A 17324-nucleotide genomic window follows, 5' to 3' on the forward strand; every position below is an offset into this window, starting at 1 on the left:
TGGACAAATGGAGAGGGGTGGGTTGAGTGATAGCCTGGTCAGGTCAATTTGGAAGTTGCTAAATAGCTAAAGTCAAAAAGTTGTAATTAATAAATTGAATGAATCTGGAGAAAGGACCCATTGATTTGCTCTCACCTCTGTTACAATTTGATGTTTGTATTATTATTATAGTATTATGTTATTAATTATAAAAAATATAATATGATAATATGCAAAATAATAAATTACAATGCTATATTATTTTATTATTATATTAATTGAATATTGTTAGATGAAGGTCCAGATAGAATGCTTATCAAATTTTCAAATAATGCAAAATTGGGAGGGTTAGATAGTATATTATGTGATATTCATCTTGAATAGGTTGATTTTGAGCAAAATCTAATAAAATGCAATTTTATAAGGAAAATAGGAAATCCTAGATTGGAATTCAAAAAAATCATGTTAAATACAAAATGAAAGATGTTAGACACTTATTATTAGACTTTAAGTTTCATTTAAGTCAACAGAGTGACATGGGAGAAAGTCAGAAAGGTTAATTCAATCTTAGACTACATTAAAAGAAGTATGGTGTCTTGAACAATGGAAGTGATAATTCCACAATATGCTTCCCTAGTCACACCAAAGAATTGTGTTCAATTCTAGGCACTCCATTTTTTAAATAGTATTTTATTTTTTTTCAAATACATGTAAAGATAATTTTCAACATTCATTTTTGTAAGACTTTGTATTTCGAATTTTTCTTCCCTCTCCCTTCCTCTCCTCCCCCTCCAGAAGACAGCAAGCTATCTGCTGTAAATTAAATGTGTAATCCTTTTAAACATATTTCCATATTTGTCATGTTGTGCAAGAAAAAATCAGATCAAGATTTTTTTTAAATGAGAAAGAAAAAAATAACAGAAACTAACAAAAAGGTGAAAATACTTATAGGCATTCATTTTAGGATTTAATAAACTACAGCATATCCAGAGAAAGATGACCAGAATGCTGGTGGAAACAGAGTCCATGCCAGGTTGAAAGAACTTGGGTTATTTGGGGAGGACATGTTAGCTAGCAATCTTCAAGTATGTAAAGAAGAAAAGGTATTGAAGTTTTCCAGCTTGGCTCTCTCTGGAAGATAGAGGAAATAATAGGGTGTGAATATTTCAAAGAAACAGATTTTGGCTAAACATAAAGAAAAATTGCTTAACAGTTGAGTGGAATAGGGTTGTCTCAGGAGATAACGGGTTTCTCTTTATGGAAATTCTTCACTTAGAGGTTAGAGGACCACTGGTCAGAGATTTGGGAGAAAGCATTGTTGGTCATTTACATGACATCTGAAGTGCCTTTCAATGCTGAAATTCCGTGATTGAAATCTAGAAATTTTTGTCACTTTGAATATATTAGTGTATACTTGTTCTTTTCTTACAGCCGTGTATCTGTTTAAACATTTCTACCCTAATAGTTTTTGCCTTGAAGGTCAAGGCATAAAAAATAAATGTGACAAAAAAAGATCTTGGCAGATAAAAATGTTGGGTCAAATTTAATAAGATGAAATTAAATGCCAAGCTTTATGTAACACAGGTGTGGGACGATGGGTATGTCCTTCACACACAGTGTTGGCCACCCACCCACTTTCTAGTCTGGTTCGCTCACCCTAACTGGCCCTCACAAGCACAGGTCTGGATTTCCAGATAAAGAGTACCACCATGTGGCTGCACTTAAACGCTTTCAGCATCCGAGGGGTATCCATCTCTCTCATGGTGAAATATGCTCTCCTTATTCACTGTGACTCTGGAACTCTCTCCAATAATTCTCATGTACACAAAACCAGCACAATCACAGTGAGGACACCATTAGATTTTAAACATAAACCATAACCATTTATTTAACAATATGACAAAAGTGATCATAAACAATACATCACAGCTACCTGATATGAGCAAAAGCAGCAATCACAGTTCACACATAAACCTGGATTATCCTTTCCCACCAATATGTTCAGTAGGTTCAAGAAAGAAGGCACACAGAAAACTTGCAGGAAAGCACTTGAGAGGAAAACCCAAGGGCTCAAAAAGAGTCCTAGCCCTTTGAACTGTGATTTAAGCCCTTTTTTTTTGTTTGTTTATATAAGAAGTAGGGAATTCCCCATCAATGGAGTTCTTCCCAGAGGAGCTGAATGGCTATTTGTTCAGGGTGTGGTGGAAGGGTGAGGGCTGGACTACCCAGCTCTTCCTAGTTCTGAAGTCTGGGAAATTTTGTTTCCCTGCTTATTTAACTGCTAAAAGCATCACACAAGATGATCTCTCATGATGAGATAATTGCAAGTTTATAAGGTGACTTTTGAACTTACTGGCTCTTCAACCACTTCATATGTCATAGTCACATGTGGCAAGTAGTTAATGAACCAAACAGTTCTCTGAATGAATTCAATCCTTTATTCATCATCTTTCCAATGCTATTTTTTTAAATCCTATTTGCTTTTAATTTTAAGATTTAAGAAAAAAAACCACAGGCTCTGGACATCTATGTCCATCAATAAACTCCAGAAACCTACTTACTCAAATGGCATGTTAATGTCATTTAATGAGTGAAATATGAAATGAGTGAAATGAGTGAAAGTGAACTATGTTATCTGAAAACAATTCAGTCCCCAATGAAAATTCCAGATACTGATTCCCTGCATCTAGTTAATATGCTAAATTTTACCACAAACAAGAGCAGCAGAAAAATTCATTATTTATAGCCCTATGAAAAAATGGTGTGTCCCAGAACTACATGTTTTTTCCCTATATATGTTAAAGTTATGCTTAAAAGATTCTCTAAGAAATACATAAGAATGGAGTAAAATCTTTTTACAATCTCAAAGGACTGTAACTAGGCCAAGGGAGGGAAAAGCCAGCCAATGATCTTTATCTGGGTCCGGGAGGTTATTGTGTGGTGATTGATTGTTCTTTGTAAAGGCTGAGGGAAACACGGAGCAGCTAATTAGCAATAAGAAAGAACCAAAGTGTCTTGACCTAAAAGCTGAATTGCTAGGGCAATTTCATCCTAATTAGAAACTAAATCTTGGGAGTAGGCCCTAACAACCTAAGGTGCACTGGGGGTTTTGTTTTGTTTTGTTTTGTTTTGTTTGGGGGATATGGGAGTGGGAGCCAGGAGAGGTAGGAGACTGAACTTTTTTGTCTCTTATTTTACATATGGACAGAAACAATGAAGAGAAAAAGGAAGAAAAAGTATTTTTCTAAAAGAAAAAAAAATAGGCCAATAGGAAGAAACTTATCAGAAGACATAGGTTGGGTTTTCCCTTTAAAAGTACTAGGAAAATACTGATAGATCTTGACCTAAATAAACTATTCTGCAAAGCTCTATCTAAAGCAATTTTATGTAATGCAAATTTGCCTTTCTCACCCACTTCACTTAATCTATATAACAAAGGCATAAACAAAATAATGTCTTTAAGAAAAAGTCACAAAATGAATTAAAATGGAGACATATTAAATCCTATACCATGAAAATAAACAGATTTATTAAATGAAAGGTAAAATTAAAGATAAAGTATGCACTATACTGTAAGGTAAAGTTAACATAGTGATGAGATCAGGGTAGCAATTCCTAATTAGAAATAAAGATGCGACAAATTCATAATGGTCATTCTTTTTGCCCAAAGGGTCATTTATTTAGCTTATTTTATTAAAGATTACAGACAAAATGAAAAGATACAATTGACACTAGAAATGGTGAATATGAAATAGATTTGGGACCTCATATAACAACTAACAATGAAAAACATAGGTTCCCTAGGAGAACTCACAATTCACTAGGTGAGGTGGGAATATGTTATTGACTAGCAGGCTAAATCCATAGAGGAGTTTAGTGTCTTAAAAGAGTTAGTTATAAGAAGAACTTATTTTTTTAAAAGTTATAAGAAGGAAAAACATCATGAGGTAAAAAGAAAGATACCCTGAGGCATGAGGGAAAGGATGGGAAGAAAGTACCAGGCAGAAGGTTGTAGAGGACTAACGGAAAAGGATTCAGCAACGATGGTATGGGCCATACACAGACTTATAGTGGAAATTTAACCTCAGGGGTTTGATGTAACTTGGCTTTCTGATTAAACACACAAGGTGGGGTTATTCAAGACCTAGGTTGAGCTGAGTCAGTACCCTTTCCTGCTTGCCTCAGGGAGTAATTTTATCAGTACTTTAAGCTTTCTCTGCCAATCCCACCTAATCACCCAGGACCTTATTTCTCCATTCTTTTAATTTGTTAAAGAAATTTCTCAAAAAGTAAGGTGGGAGGGGGGGGGGGGAGAAGAGGGGAAGAGGGTGTTTCCATAAACAGGAGAGGGCCTAATTGCCCTTGCCCTTGGTGGCAATTGTTACATCAATCTCATCATTTGTTGCTGAATCTCAAAACACATCAAAAACAAAGCTCAGGAACCTCTCCTGATCTGTTTACCTTTTTTTCCCCCTGATATTATTTTCACTTTTCTATTGATGCAAAAAAAATTTTTTTAAATTTTTATTTGAAAAAACAGAACAGAATAAGAAAAAAAAAAAAAAAAGAAAAGGAATACAAAACAAAATAGAATATCACCATGTGTCCAGTAGAACATCAAGGAGGATTTAAAATATATAACAACAAATTACCAGATCAAGAAAGCATATATATGTATGTATGTATGTATGTATGTATATATTAGTAGAAGAAATTATATTCATGAATGTCCATTTTTTATTTATTTCCTTGTAAATTGTTCTTTGGTTTTCTGCTGCATACCTTATTTTATTCTTTTTCTCCTTTTCATTCCCACCACCATCACCTCCAAGCAAGCTACAGTTAAGAAAAGATATATTTATGTATATATGTAGATATATATACACATGCATACATACATACATACACACATACCCCAGATACACACATGTCTTTCTTACCCCTGTTAACTCTTTAATTAAATTCTGCTCCATAACTTGCCTTGCTGTTACTTAACCTTGCCCCACCCAAGGATCCTTCCCTTGTCTTCTTCCCTCGACTTTTCTTCCCCCCTTATTTCTGTATAGATTTTGGAGGGTGTTATACCCTTCATGATACATATGTAGAGTTGCCTATTGAATCCATTCCTCATGTGAGTAGGTTTTCAGAACTATGAGCCTTCCTCCCCCTCTAATGCCTTTGTGTCTATTCTTCCTCTGCATATCATTTGTTTAACCTGATTTCTATTTTTATCTTAACTTTGCCAATCTTTCCTTTGAGCTACTCTGTTGTTGATGTGAATCTTAAACATTTAGTATATATTTCCCATGTTTAAAAAATGCATAAATAATTTGTTAAATAATAATTTGTCCTTGTTGAGTTCCTTAAAATTGATCTTTGATCATGACTCATATGTTAGTTTGAGTTTGGCTGATAAAAAGTCCTGAAAATCTGCAAGTTCTTTGAGTGTCCATTTTTTCTCATTCAAAATTATAGATAATTTTGTTGGCTATGATATTTTTGGCCACAGGCCTAGTTCTTTTGATTGTCAGTAGATATGATTCCAGGACCTGCAGATCTTTATTGTAACTACTGATAAGTCTTGTGAACAATTCAATTGAAATACAGTACCACGTATTTGAATTTTTTTTTCTTGTTTCTTGTAAAATTTTCTCTTTGATCTGGAGGTTTCAAATGTTGGCAATAATATCCCTGTGTGTTTTCCACAAAAGATCTCTTTGAGGTGATGATCATTGAATTTTTTCTATTTGTACTTTCCCCATATGTTCTCTTATTCAAGGACAATTTTCTTGAATTCATCCATTTCCTTCATTTTTATGTCAAGATTCTCTTTTTTTGGTTACAACTTTCTGGCAGTCCAATTATTCTTATATTTTCTCTTCTTGATCTGTTCTCCAGATCTATCTTATTCTTACACTGTTGTATTTTCTCATTCTTTATGATCTGTTTTTGTATTTCTTGATCTCTCATAACTTTACTGGCTTCCCCTTGCCCAATTCTAATTTTCAATGAATTATTTTCATCTTTGAGATTCTATACCTCTTTTTCTAGTTGTTTAACTTTTTTTTTTTCCCATAATCTTGTTTTTCTTGGATGGTTTTTATTTAGTTTTTAGTTTTTCCTAGATGTCTCTCATATGATTTTAAAATCTCTTTTTGAGGTCTTCTATATGGTTCTCTCTGGACAGGGAGCCATTTCATGTTACTCTTTGAGGCAGAAGTTCTTTTTACTAAAGTGCTCTCCTCAGAAGATGAATTCCTGTCTTCCTTGTTCCCATAGTATGTTTCCATGGTGGAGTTCTTTCTTCCTTGCTGGTTCATTTTTTTTTTTTTTTTCAATAAGAGGTATTAATGTAAGCACTTCTAACCTTGGGGTGGGGAGATGGTCTTTCAAGCTTCCCTTCAGCTCTCCACTCTGATCAGGAACCCCAAACCAAGAGCTCCCCGCTCCTGCAAGTGCCCACAGCCCTCAGTGTCCCTGCCCAGGGGCTCCTGCCCTCACCTTCTGGTTCCTTTGTGCCCAGGCCCTGTCTCTGAAGCCCAGCTGGGCCTGGCGTCCCTAATCAGCCAAGGTTCCCTCAGTCTCAGACCCCAACTCCGCAAACAGCCCCGGAGGTGAAAGTCTCGGTGGTTCTTGCTGAGCCACTCCTAGCTAGCCGGGGGTTCCCACTTAGTGTTTCCACAGAGCTAGCCCAGCAGTGTTTGCACTTCACACGGATTAATCACCATCTGCGGACATTCTTCAGATCTTTTTGGGCTGTACCTGGAAGACCCTGTTCTGCCCCAAGTCTTCTAGATTTTTCACCTGTCTATGTTCGCCCTGAGGTACAAATTTGTCCTGGGGGGGAGGAAAGGAGAAATCTGGAAAGCTTGAAATTTACCAACCGATTCCACCATTTTCCCAGAATCTTCTCTGATGTGGTTACTTTTAATAGTCAGGAAAAAAAAATTAATTCAAAGCAAAGACATTTAATGAAAGGCTATAATAAGATAAGTAGCAATAAAAAATTCCCTTCATAAATATTAGTGGAAAGAGTGGATACACCTCTGGAATATGTACAGACAGACGAGTATAAAGGGCACAGCTTTGAGGAACTGCTTTGGGATCACTTATGTCTTTTAGTGATGACATATAGTGAAAAGTTAAGGAAATGAGAAACCAGATTTAGGGAAGTCACCTAAAGAAGAAATCCTAACTGGCTGAATAGGTGCTACAGTTCTATTTTCCATAAGACCCTGGAGGAAGATATCCCCTTAGTTCACTCAGTCCCTTGTCAAGAAAAATTACTCATCAGCTTTGTCCACAATTCTTGTTCACTTTGACTCTCACTTTTTAAATCTCTCACTTCTCCCTACTCCTCTCCCTCTAAGTATCACGAATACTTTCTTTCTTACAGCCTCATACATATGAAGCGAAAGGAATCCTGCAGACCCTAGTCTAAATTCCTTGTTTTACAAATGAGGGAGATAAAGCTCCTTATCCCAGATAAGAAGTAGCACAGAAAAGGGGCAGATCCTCTGACTTCAAATTCAGGGGTCTTTTACCACATAACATGACAGCTATCCCCTGAATTAAGGGCTTGGTTATTGCAACTACCCATAAAGGAGAAGTCAAACACTGCCATATACCAAACTCCAAATCAGGATAGCATCTGTAGGCACCTGAGAAATTATTGGTGCTTATCATACTCTTAGGGGTGCTGTTCTTAAGTAACAAGTTACTTCCATTTCAATCAAAAAGGCTAGAGCATTTCGGAGCACTGAATTGTGTATAGCTGTTCAGTGTAGCCAATGGTCGCAGTCAGTCCAGTGGCATCCAATATTCATAAAATCTGAGGATGTGCAAGGAGAAGGGATGATAGAGATCAACTAGTGTTATTCTCTCGTTTTCTAAACAAGGAGACAGAAACCTCAAGCATAATTTGCCCAGATCATACAATGAAAGAGATGGAACTAGAATCCAAGTCTTCTGACTTCCAGTCCAGAATTCTTTCCTTTATATCGTTCTTTATTTTATACCTTGCTACCTAAGAGAAAGAGGAGGGAAAGAGAAAGACAGTGCTTGGAAATCTGTCATGTGTCTTCTTTACATCTGCATCCCTCCTGTGAGGTAGGTAGTATAATATTATTATCCCATTTTATAGATATGGAAACTGAGGACCAGAGTTACATAATTAGCTGGTAGACAGTAACTTCTTACTGAAAGCCCAGTGTTCTTCCCACTACTAAGAATTTACAGATGCTTTACACCAGTAACTCTGTGAGCTGAGCTGATATTCCCTCATCCATAAAAGGCAGGACACCATTTCCAGGAGTGTTAAATGTGTTGTGCCATTATTGAAAGCAAAAGAAAAGGTGTGAACGAGCTAGAAAGCAGTATTGGCATTGTGTCACCAGACTGCACTTTATTGACATTGTGTCACTATGTTGTTCCTTATTGGCATTGTGTCACTGCGTAATATCTTCCTGGTAAAAGATCTTAAATCTCTATGTACGATTTGCCAGGTAAACATGCCTTTATATAAAATAGGAAAAAAATGTCTTCCCTTCCCTTCTATAGATGCTGCTGTTTTTGTCTGGACAATGTAATGTTTTAAAAAATTTGAGGACATAGTTTCTGAGTGATTTGATCGTTTTATTAATAAGGCCAGCAGGATATATTGGATTTAACGTACTTGCCTTCTAGAGGAGGGGATGGGGGAAGAAGGGAAAAATTGGAACATAAGGTTTTGCAAGGGCTAATGTTGAAGAATTGTCAACTCATATGTTTTGAAAAATAAAAAGCTTTAATAAAGAAAAAAATAAGACCAGCAAGTTATTAATAAAAGGACAGTCATTTGGCCAAGCATCTCTCTTAGACTAAAGATCCCTAGTAGAGATGGGGGGGGGGTGACAGTTTAAATGTACTTCAAAAAGTCCCTAGGGGTACTGATGAGGTGTGAGAATTGAGGGTAAGAGATCCCCTCTGGTCAATGTCGAAGATCCCTTCAAAGAATTTGCAAACCCCAATGAATACAGGCATGAGATTTGTGGCAAAGAGATTTATTTGCACTAAGAAGACAGCTTTCTTAGTGGGCAAGTCCTGTTAGCAGTATTGTAAAGATGGGTTGACACTGAGAAGAAAATATCTTCATCAGTGAGCTAAATCCATAAGGGCAAATAGCTCCTGATTAGGAATTAGCAAAGATTCAAGGTTCAGAGTCGCCTTTTATTAGCCTTCGGAGACTGGGGTTTGCCCAGCCCCACCCACCCACCCCATCCCCCACCCCCTCACCCCATCCCCCACCCCCGAGCTGGGAGAAGGTGTCTGAGATTTCCAATTGAAAGAGATTACTTATCTTGGGAAGAGATTACTTATCTTGCCTTGGGAGGGCATCCTTCCCTCAGGGGCACCCTTCTCCCCAGAAGTTCCTTTCCAACTCTTCTCTCCCCAAAGATTAAAGAGGACACAGTTTACATCATTTTTCCCATCCAAAGATCTCAATTTACATTAGTACCTACTTGATTTTGATTGGTTAACACAATGGGAAAATCACCTATCTTGAGGTACATGACTTAAGTCACTGAAATCTTGGTCAAAAAAGACATCAATTTCCATATCATCTGTCTTGATAGTAGAGAGAATCAACATTTTTCCAGAACTTGTCTGAGCAAATACAAATGAGCCGGAATATACCTATTAGCCTAAACTTGGAATTTCTTTTATTGTCTGCTTAGATCTTGACTTGGGTAAATCTTTCCCCCTGCCTCATGCAATTATTGTTAAGTGACTTGCCCAGGGTCACACAGCTAGGAAGTGGAAGTGTCTGAGGTCAAATTTGAACTCAGGTCCCGTTGACTTCAGGACTGTTAGGGTAAATCTTTAAGAGATATTTTTCATAGTGCTTGTTTTCTGGGTAAGGAAGTAGAAAATAGGAAAAAGTTTGCTCCTAATATAACAGGTATTAAATTTGAAAGAAATATTCATTTTTCACAACATACTAATGTGTGGCTTAGACTAGTGAGGGGGTCACCATTTAATAAAAAACTGGAGAGCTCTCTAGGAGCAAAGCAAAAGTTTATTGTACGTTCTCGCGAGAATTGGGCGTCCCACCCATCCAGCAGGCAATCAAAGGGAAGAGGCACCTGCTGGGACTGGTTTTACACTTTAAATGGGCACTAACACAAAACCCCTCCCACCACTGACTTTCATCCTCATTGGCTGAGATTTCACATTTTAAACTCAGGAACTACCCAAGAAATTGAACTTGACCAATAAATATATAGTTGCCCATATTTGATTGAAGTAGAGAGAAAATGATGTCATGGGAGGAGAGCAGGAAGGGGACTTCCATATGCCCTTGAGTCAATGCTCAAAGTCCTTCAGGCCTACTCCAACGCTGAAGTAGATGAAACCTTACTCGATTTTCACAACTGTCCTGAGAAATCTTACCTCATCTTGTTCACTAATAAATATTTGAATTGAGCTGGATCACTTGAACCAAGATAAATTAAACAATAAATAGAAAATCTGTCGCATAGCCAGAAAATTGGGCAGTGGGGGAGTAGGAAGGGAAGATCACATTCTCCAGAAATCCCCTAATAATCTCATTCTATACATGTATAGAGAACTATTCTCACATATAGAAAGGCACCATGACATCTTGAATCAGACTGAAGGATTAGGTTCCATCTCTAGCCCTTAGTTGCCATGCAACCACATGTAAGTCTCTTAACATGTGAGTCTCAATTTCTTCATGTATAAAATGAGGATAATATCCATAATGGCAACCTCGTAGGGTTGTTAAAAGGTTAACATTTGTGAAATGTTTTACAAGCTTTAAGCTACTGCAGAATATTAGTTTTTTATCACAAATAATATAGGAGACCCTTCTGAGGGCAGTATCCATATTCTTGGCCTTGGAGGAGATCCAAATAGTTTGATTTACAAAGAATTTCTTAAATTAGCCATGAAAATTAGTCCTTGCCCAAATATATAACACATAGGCAGATAATGGGCATAATAAGAATCAGATAATTAAGAGGTATTAAAAATGAGCATCCCCTGCACCATCCCATTTTACTTTTGTTTTATTTTCATGAGAATATTTATATATAAGGGGAACATCTGTATTAGCTACAAAGAATTTCTGTTGTGCTGTAGCTTCATAAGGAAATAGAAAATAGAAGGGGAGCAGGCATCAATAGTAAATTGAGGTAAGCCTGATGATTATATTGAGGGTCCAATATATATTTTGAAGCAAAAAACATTCACAAGGCTGTAAATCAAAGTATTGTATTTCAGTGTATATACTTCAGTGATTCTTTGCTTATATATAGTGCTTTAGAATGTACAAATAACTTTAAAAGAGCCTTTAAAGTATATCTCATACAATCCCATTCTCAAGTAGGATTGTATGGGATTTGTAAATTTACAAATGAGGTAAGTGAAGGCACAAAAAATGAGGTCTAGGATCACACAAGTAATAAATATCTGGACAGCTTTCAAACTCAGCTCTTCTTGGTTCCAGTCTCAGCATTCCATTCATTATGTCATGTGTTAGTCCATTTAATTCTCATTACAACCATGTGAAGTAGCCAGGTTAGATATTACACAAATGAGAAAACTAGAGCTCAGAAAAGGTAACTATTTGACCTTGATCACATAGTTAATAAGTGATGCTATTCAGATTTGAACTCAGCTATTCGGACTCACAATATAGAAAGTTTTATGAATGTGAAAATGCTCATACATTTTTTATTCAAATTTTAATGAATGTCCTGATCGTTTTATTTTGGTAAAATTTATTTGGTTTTGGACTGTGGGAAATTGAAAGAAGAAGGAGTTAATTATTAAATTTAAAGAGAATCAAAGTAATTTGGTCATTTTCCATTCTCCAGATTGCAAAGTTGATTTGTCCTTTTTAATTGATGGGAGCTGGAGCATTGGCAAGCGACGTTTTCGAATCCAGAAGCAGTTCTTAAAGGACATCAGTCAAGCTCTTGACATAGGCCCAGCTGGTCCACTCCTGGGTATTGTACAATATGGGTAAGTATCATTGGTAGCCCCAGAATCATGCAGTCTAATTACTTCAATACTGGTGGACACCTGATACCCAAGGACTTGCATTATACATCTGTTTATATCTGTACCTAATTTCTCAGGATCAAATCAGTCAATCTATTGATTTATTAAGTATCTACTAGGTCTCAGGTACTGTTAGTGATTGGGTATATAAAAATATAAATTTAAAAGGAACCACTCTTAAGGAGCTTCCATTGTGTCAATAGTCATTAAAGATGTAATTTCCAATGATACAAATGATACAGAAAAAAATGAAGAAAGCATTGAATTCATGAACTTCATATTTAGGTAGGTGGTATTTTTATTTGTATTGGAAGAAGTTCCACTACCTTTGTAGGCTTTCTTCCATAATGCATGTGAAAATATTTTTATATATTACATATGTATTATAGTATACATACATGAATGTATGTATTTGTATGTGTATATGTGTATATGTATTGGATTTCTCCAAGTAGATTGTCAACTCCTTACAGATAAGTGACACAATTTTGGTAGATTTTTTTTCTTCCCTAACAGACCCTTTCTTTTACAATCTCACACACAAGCACAGTACTTACTACAAAGTCGTAGTTGCATGATTGATTCAATCTACTACCAAAACCTTGAAAGCTGGATCACAGAATAATAGAAACAGAAGGTGGAAAGGACCTCATTGGCTATCTAGTCCAACCCACTAGAACAGCTCTCACAAAGCAGGTCCAGACTTTGCTTGAAGATTTCCAATGAGGAGGTAGATGGGGAGCCCACTAACCTACTAGGGTAGCCCAATCTACTTATGTGTAGCTCTAACTGTTGAAAAGTCATAGAACTATATAATGTAAAGCAAGAAAGCATTTTAAAGATTATTTAATCAAAGCTCTCCTTTTACAGATGAGGATGCTGAACTCCAAAGGTTAAATCACATTTTGGATCACTTGAATTTAAATGTCTTTGAATGTTTTTATGCTATAACATAACTATACCGAAATGTTACCTGGGGTAGCATCCTTTGAATATGGCTTGATATGACATGATGAAGTAATAAAGCATCATGTCGCTGTTTGTTTGGGATTTTGGGTTTTTTTGCTTTTAATCTAGTGAAGTTACTTGACACATTTCAAAATTATATTGGTATCATTTGCTTCTCCAAGGTGAGATAGGGTAAAAAGAGACTTTCAGACAAGATAATGCAATTCTCGTACTATGTTTGGAGTTGCTTGGAAGACTATATATACAAAATTCTTTGTAATTCTCAAAATATTATGAAAATGTGATGTTATCATGATTATTTTGTTTAAAAAGGGTCATGCAGAATGATGGTTTCTTTTTAAAAATAAGGTTTTTGGTATTAGCTTACACTTGGAAGCTAGACTTACAGAATGTTAAAATTAAAATAAAAGTAATAGAAAAGACATTAGACAAGATCTAGTTCTTTTCAATACTTCTGTTTTATAGATGAAGAAACTGAGGCACAGGGGATATGACTTAAGCAAGGATAAAATTAGGAAATGGCTCTGGCTTCAGAGCTGTCTGATTCTAAGTGTTTGACTCTTTCAATTATTCCAGGCTGTCTTTTAATTTGAATTCTTGAGCTTTTCCAATTGTGAATAAAGGTATAATTTCAAAATAGGGATAATAAAGGAACAAGATGGAGCAGAGGCCTTAGAGACTATTTAATCCAATGGCTCATTTTACAAATGATGAACAGGAAACAAAGAATGTAATAGTAACTCAAATTTACATAAGACGTACCAAAAGTCTTATTGAAATTTTAAAATTCAGTGGGGATAATGGATGTCCATGGTGATGTCTTTGAAACCATTTGTAGCATCACTGGCCATATGCTCCTGCATATTCACGTCTAATCTGTCCTTTGCCTCTTGGGTCACTTGTAATTGAGATACTCAAATGTTATGGTACTATGTTGTTTGGCATAAAACATCACTAGAAGGATATTGGGATTATTAGTAATGAACCTTTGAGGTATCAAGTGATTTAAGATCATTGAAAGTAAAGAACATTTTCCCAAATGAGAACCTCGAATTCAGTTCTGGACCCAGCAGCCCATCTTAATAGCAGTTATCTAAAGTATGTTTTGATAAACTTGCTCCATAGATATTTATTTCTTATCTTCCAATCTAATTTCATGTCACAATAAAAAGCAATATGTATTATTCATCTGTATTGTTTTAACTCAGGATTATTAGTCCAATTTCTTCTGTGGAATGGTAGTGGTGCAGGACTTTTAGTTCAACCATCTGTAACTGTGAGCATCTGGACAATATCAGTCTTATATTTAGATCATGTGGAGGAAGTTCTCCATGACCCTGGCAAATGCCTTTGGCAAGCCAAGGTGTCTCTGTTGGATGTCTCACTTGGGAGTGAGAGTCAGCAGACTGATGACCAAAGTAATTTTTGTGGTTACATCTGTCACAAAGTCCATGTATGAGCAGGAGATACTTGCTGGGGAAAAGCTTTTCAGGATAAACTTTGTTCTTTCAGGTCAAGTGCTTTTTTTTTAATTCTTACATTCTCTGTGCCTTTCAGAACATTGTGGGGCTAGAGCAAATTATTTGCAAATATCTATCTTTTCCCTTCTTGTGTTTTCATTAAGAATATACTCAGTGTCATGGGTCATTATCAAAAGTAAAGTCTAGTAATGCAAAAGTTGGCATCCCTGTTGTTTTCACCTTTTTGGTCACTTCTTTGGGATAATATAATCCTTTTCATTCTGTTGGAATTTTTCTCTCTTTGAAATGTATTGAAAATACATACCTCAAGATGTGCCACCTTAAGTATTTTTTTCTTCTATACATATATGGTCAGATCTAACTACTCTTCTCAAGTTTATTAGAAAGTTCATTGCTATTTCCTAGGATTATGAAGGCTTTTGGGGGGAGGTCCAAAATGGAGGAATTTCATTGTTGTGGCTAATGGAAATGTATTACCATAGAATTATTAGGAGATATGTTCCAGTATGCATCTATTTGTTCTCTACTCTTCCCCTTACAATCTCTATAAATGCTCTCAGGATGATCTGGCTTAAATGAACTTTGACATCAAGCTTTCTGTCTATATGTTATGACTTCATGCCTTTGATTTCTGTGTAAGGCAATACTGCTGCTCTATACATCACCTCAATTCGATTTAACAGACATTTAATTGTCTGCTGTATCCTGTATTTACAAAAGTGAATATATGACAGTCCTTATGTTTACAAGGCCTTCAAAGGATAGCAACCTCACAAGTAGTGACAATACAACACAAAACAAAAATACAAAGAGAACTTGAAACAATGGAGAGAGAGACACAGAGAGAGAGAGACAGAGAGAGGGAGGGAGAGAGAGAGACAGAGAGAGACAGAGACAGAGAGACACAGAGACAGAGACAGAGAGAGAGACAGAGACAGATAGAAAGAGACAGAGAGAGGCAAAGAAAAACAGAACGAGAAAAGAAAAAAATCTAAATCTATGATTCTGTGCTTCTAGAGAGCCTAAAGAAGAGATCATGCTGAGAGGAGCTTTTAAAGGACTCTGAATGCTGCCTAACTACATATTTATTCAGCATTGACCAAAAGGTCCAGCTGGAGGTCCTAGGAATACAAATAGAATGACATAGTCTGAGATCTTAAGGAGCCCATATTTAAGAGAGGGAGCAGAAGGGTGAAATACAATGTGCACAGTTAGATGGACCTGCAATTTCCTTATTTTGTGGAACTCTGAGATGTAGAAACTCCCTTTACTGGAGCAGAACAGCCCCTTCTTCACAGCTTTCCAAGAAGCTAAGTGACAGCCTGGAATCACTTGGCCGGTATTACTATCAGAGCAGGCCTTGAATCCAGGAGTTTGTGACTCCAAGGACAGCTCTCTACCCAATAGACCATCCTGCCACTTGTGTACATACTTAAGTGTACAATCAAAGGTAGGAAATAATATTAAGTTGAAGGAGATCTGACAATTCTAGGAAATTCTAGATTCTAGGAAAACTGAAGAGGAAAAGTCTCATTTGATGGAGTGAGGAGATCAAAGAAGGTTTCACAAAGAAATTGGAACCTAAGAAATGGCATTTTGAAAAGTGAAGAATTCTGAGAAGGAGAGATGAGGATAGAGTGCCTTCCAGTGGACAACAAGAGGAGGGAGAATGGACCTCCTGAGAGAATGCAGAAGGGTGAGAGGGAGCAAAGTAGGGACAAAGGATAGACATGTAATGGGACTTAGGGTGTACGTGAAGGAAAACTAATGTGAAAAAAGTCTGAAAAGCTAGGCTGGAGCCAGAGTATGTAGGGTCGGAGGAGTGCAGGCTTTATTATGTAGGCATTGGGGAATGATTGAAAGTTTTTATATAAAAATAACAGATTGCTCCAAATGCCAGCTTGCATTTCTTCTCATCAAGACACCTATTTTGAGAGCTTCAAATTGAAAGAGGAAATTTCTGTGTTTCTTTGGTCGTATTTTTTTTTTCTTTTTCAAAATGTCAGCCTATTTTATTTAATGTGTTATTTTTGAAAACAGCAAACTGAAAGCAGACTTATATAAAGATGAAATATAAGCACCTTAGTGCCAGATGTCCCAAGCCCATTTTATATGAAGGACAAAGACTGCTGTGTTATCTAGCATTAGAAATAGTAGGGTTTTTTTTATAACTTGTATGCAACAATTTTATAGCATAATATGAAAATAAAGTGATAAACATGTCAAGCAAGTGAGGAATGGAGTGAGCATAGAGTTATATGGTGATGGGAACATTGATTGGTGAAAAATATAGTCAAGAGAGAAAAAGATTCTACAAACATTCCCCTTTCCCTATTTTTCTAATGTGATCAATATCAATAGAAAAGAGCTTATCCTAATCCCAACCAACATTTTTTTTGGAATTATTTCAATCAGTGCCTTAATATCCAGTATTATGATTAATGTGAAGCCCAGAGAGACAAAGGCATGTTTATTTTTCCTTGTTGTAAGCATTTTGAAAGGAAATTTGTCAGCATCAGGCTGCATGATGAGTTTAGTGCAGTGCCTGGAACATAGTAGGCATTTAATAAATTCTTATTGATTGACTGACTGATGTTCCCCTAATTTAGTGCTTCAATCTCTGTGCCTTTGTCCAGACTATGATCCTCCTCTGCCTAAAATGTACTCCTTGTCACCTCTGCATCTCAGAATCTCTAACTTTTTACAAGGCTTAGTTCAGGGGCCATTTCCTAGAGAAATCTTTCCTTGATGTCTTTGTTCTTCGTCTTTCTCTGTCTCTGTCTCTGTCTGTTTGTCTGTCTCTCTCTCTCTCTCTCTCTGAATCTCTCT

At 36.3% G+C, this 17324-nt stretch overlaps 1 protein-coding gene across 1 annotated transcript in view; it reads left to right on the forward strand.

The window, feature by feature from the left end:
- The window catches only part of VIT (vitrin), a 131320-nt gene that overhangs the window by 85972 nt on the left and 28024 nt on the right, over nucleotides 1-17324 (forward strand). The window contains exon 10 of the mRNA XM_051976143.1: nucleotides 11859-12006. Within this exon, the coding sequence (XP_051832103.1) occupies nucleotides 11859-12006 (148 nt within the window). The remainder of the gene's footprint in view (nucleotides 1-11858; nucleotides 12007-17324) is intronic.

The sequence above is a fragment of the Antechinus flavipes genome, chromosome 2, assembly GCF_016432865.1.
Source record: "Antechinus flavipes isolate AdamAnt ecotype Samford, QLD, Australia chromosome 2, AdamAnt_v2, whole genome shotgun sequence".
Taxonomy (NCBI): domain Eukaryota; kingdom Metazoa; phylum Chordata; class Mammalia; order Dasyuromorphia; family Dasyuridae; genus Antechinus; species Antechinus flavipes.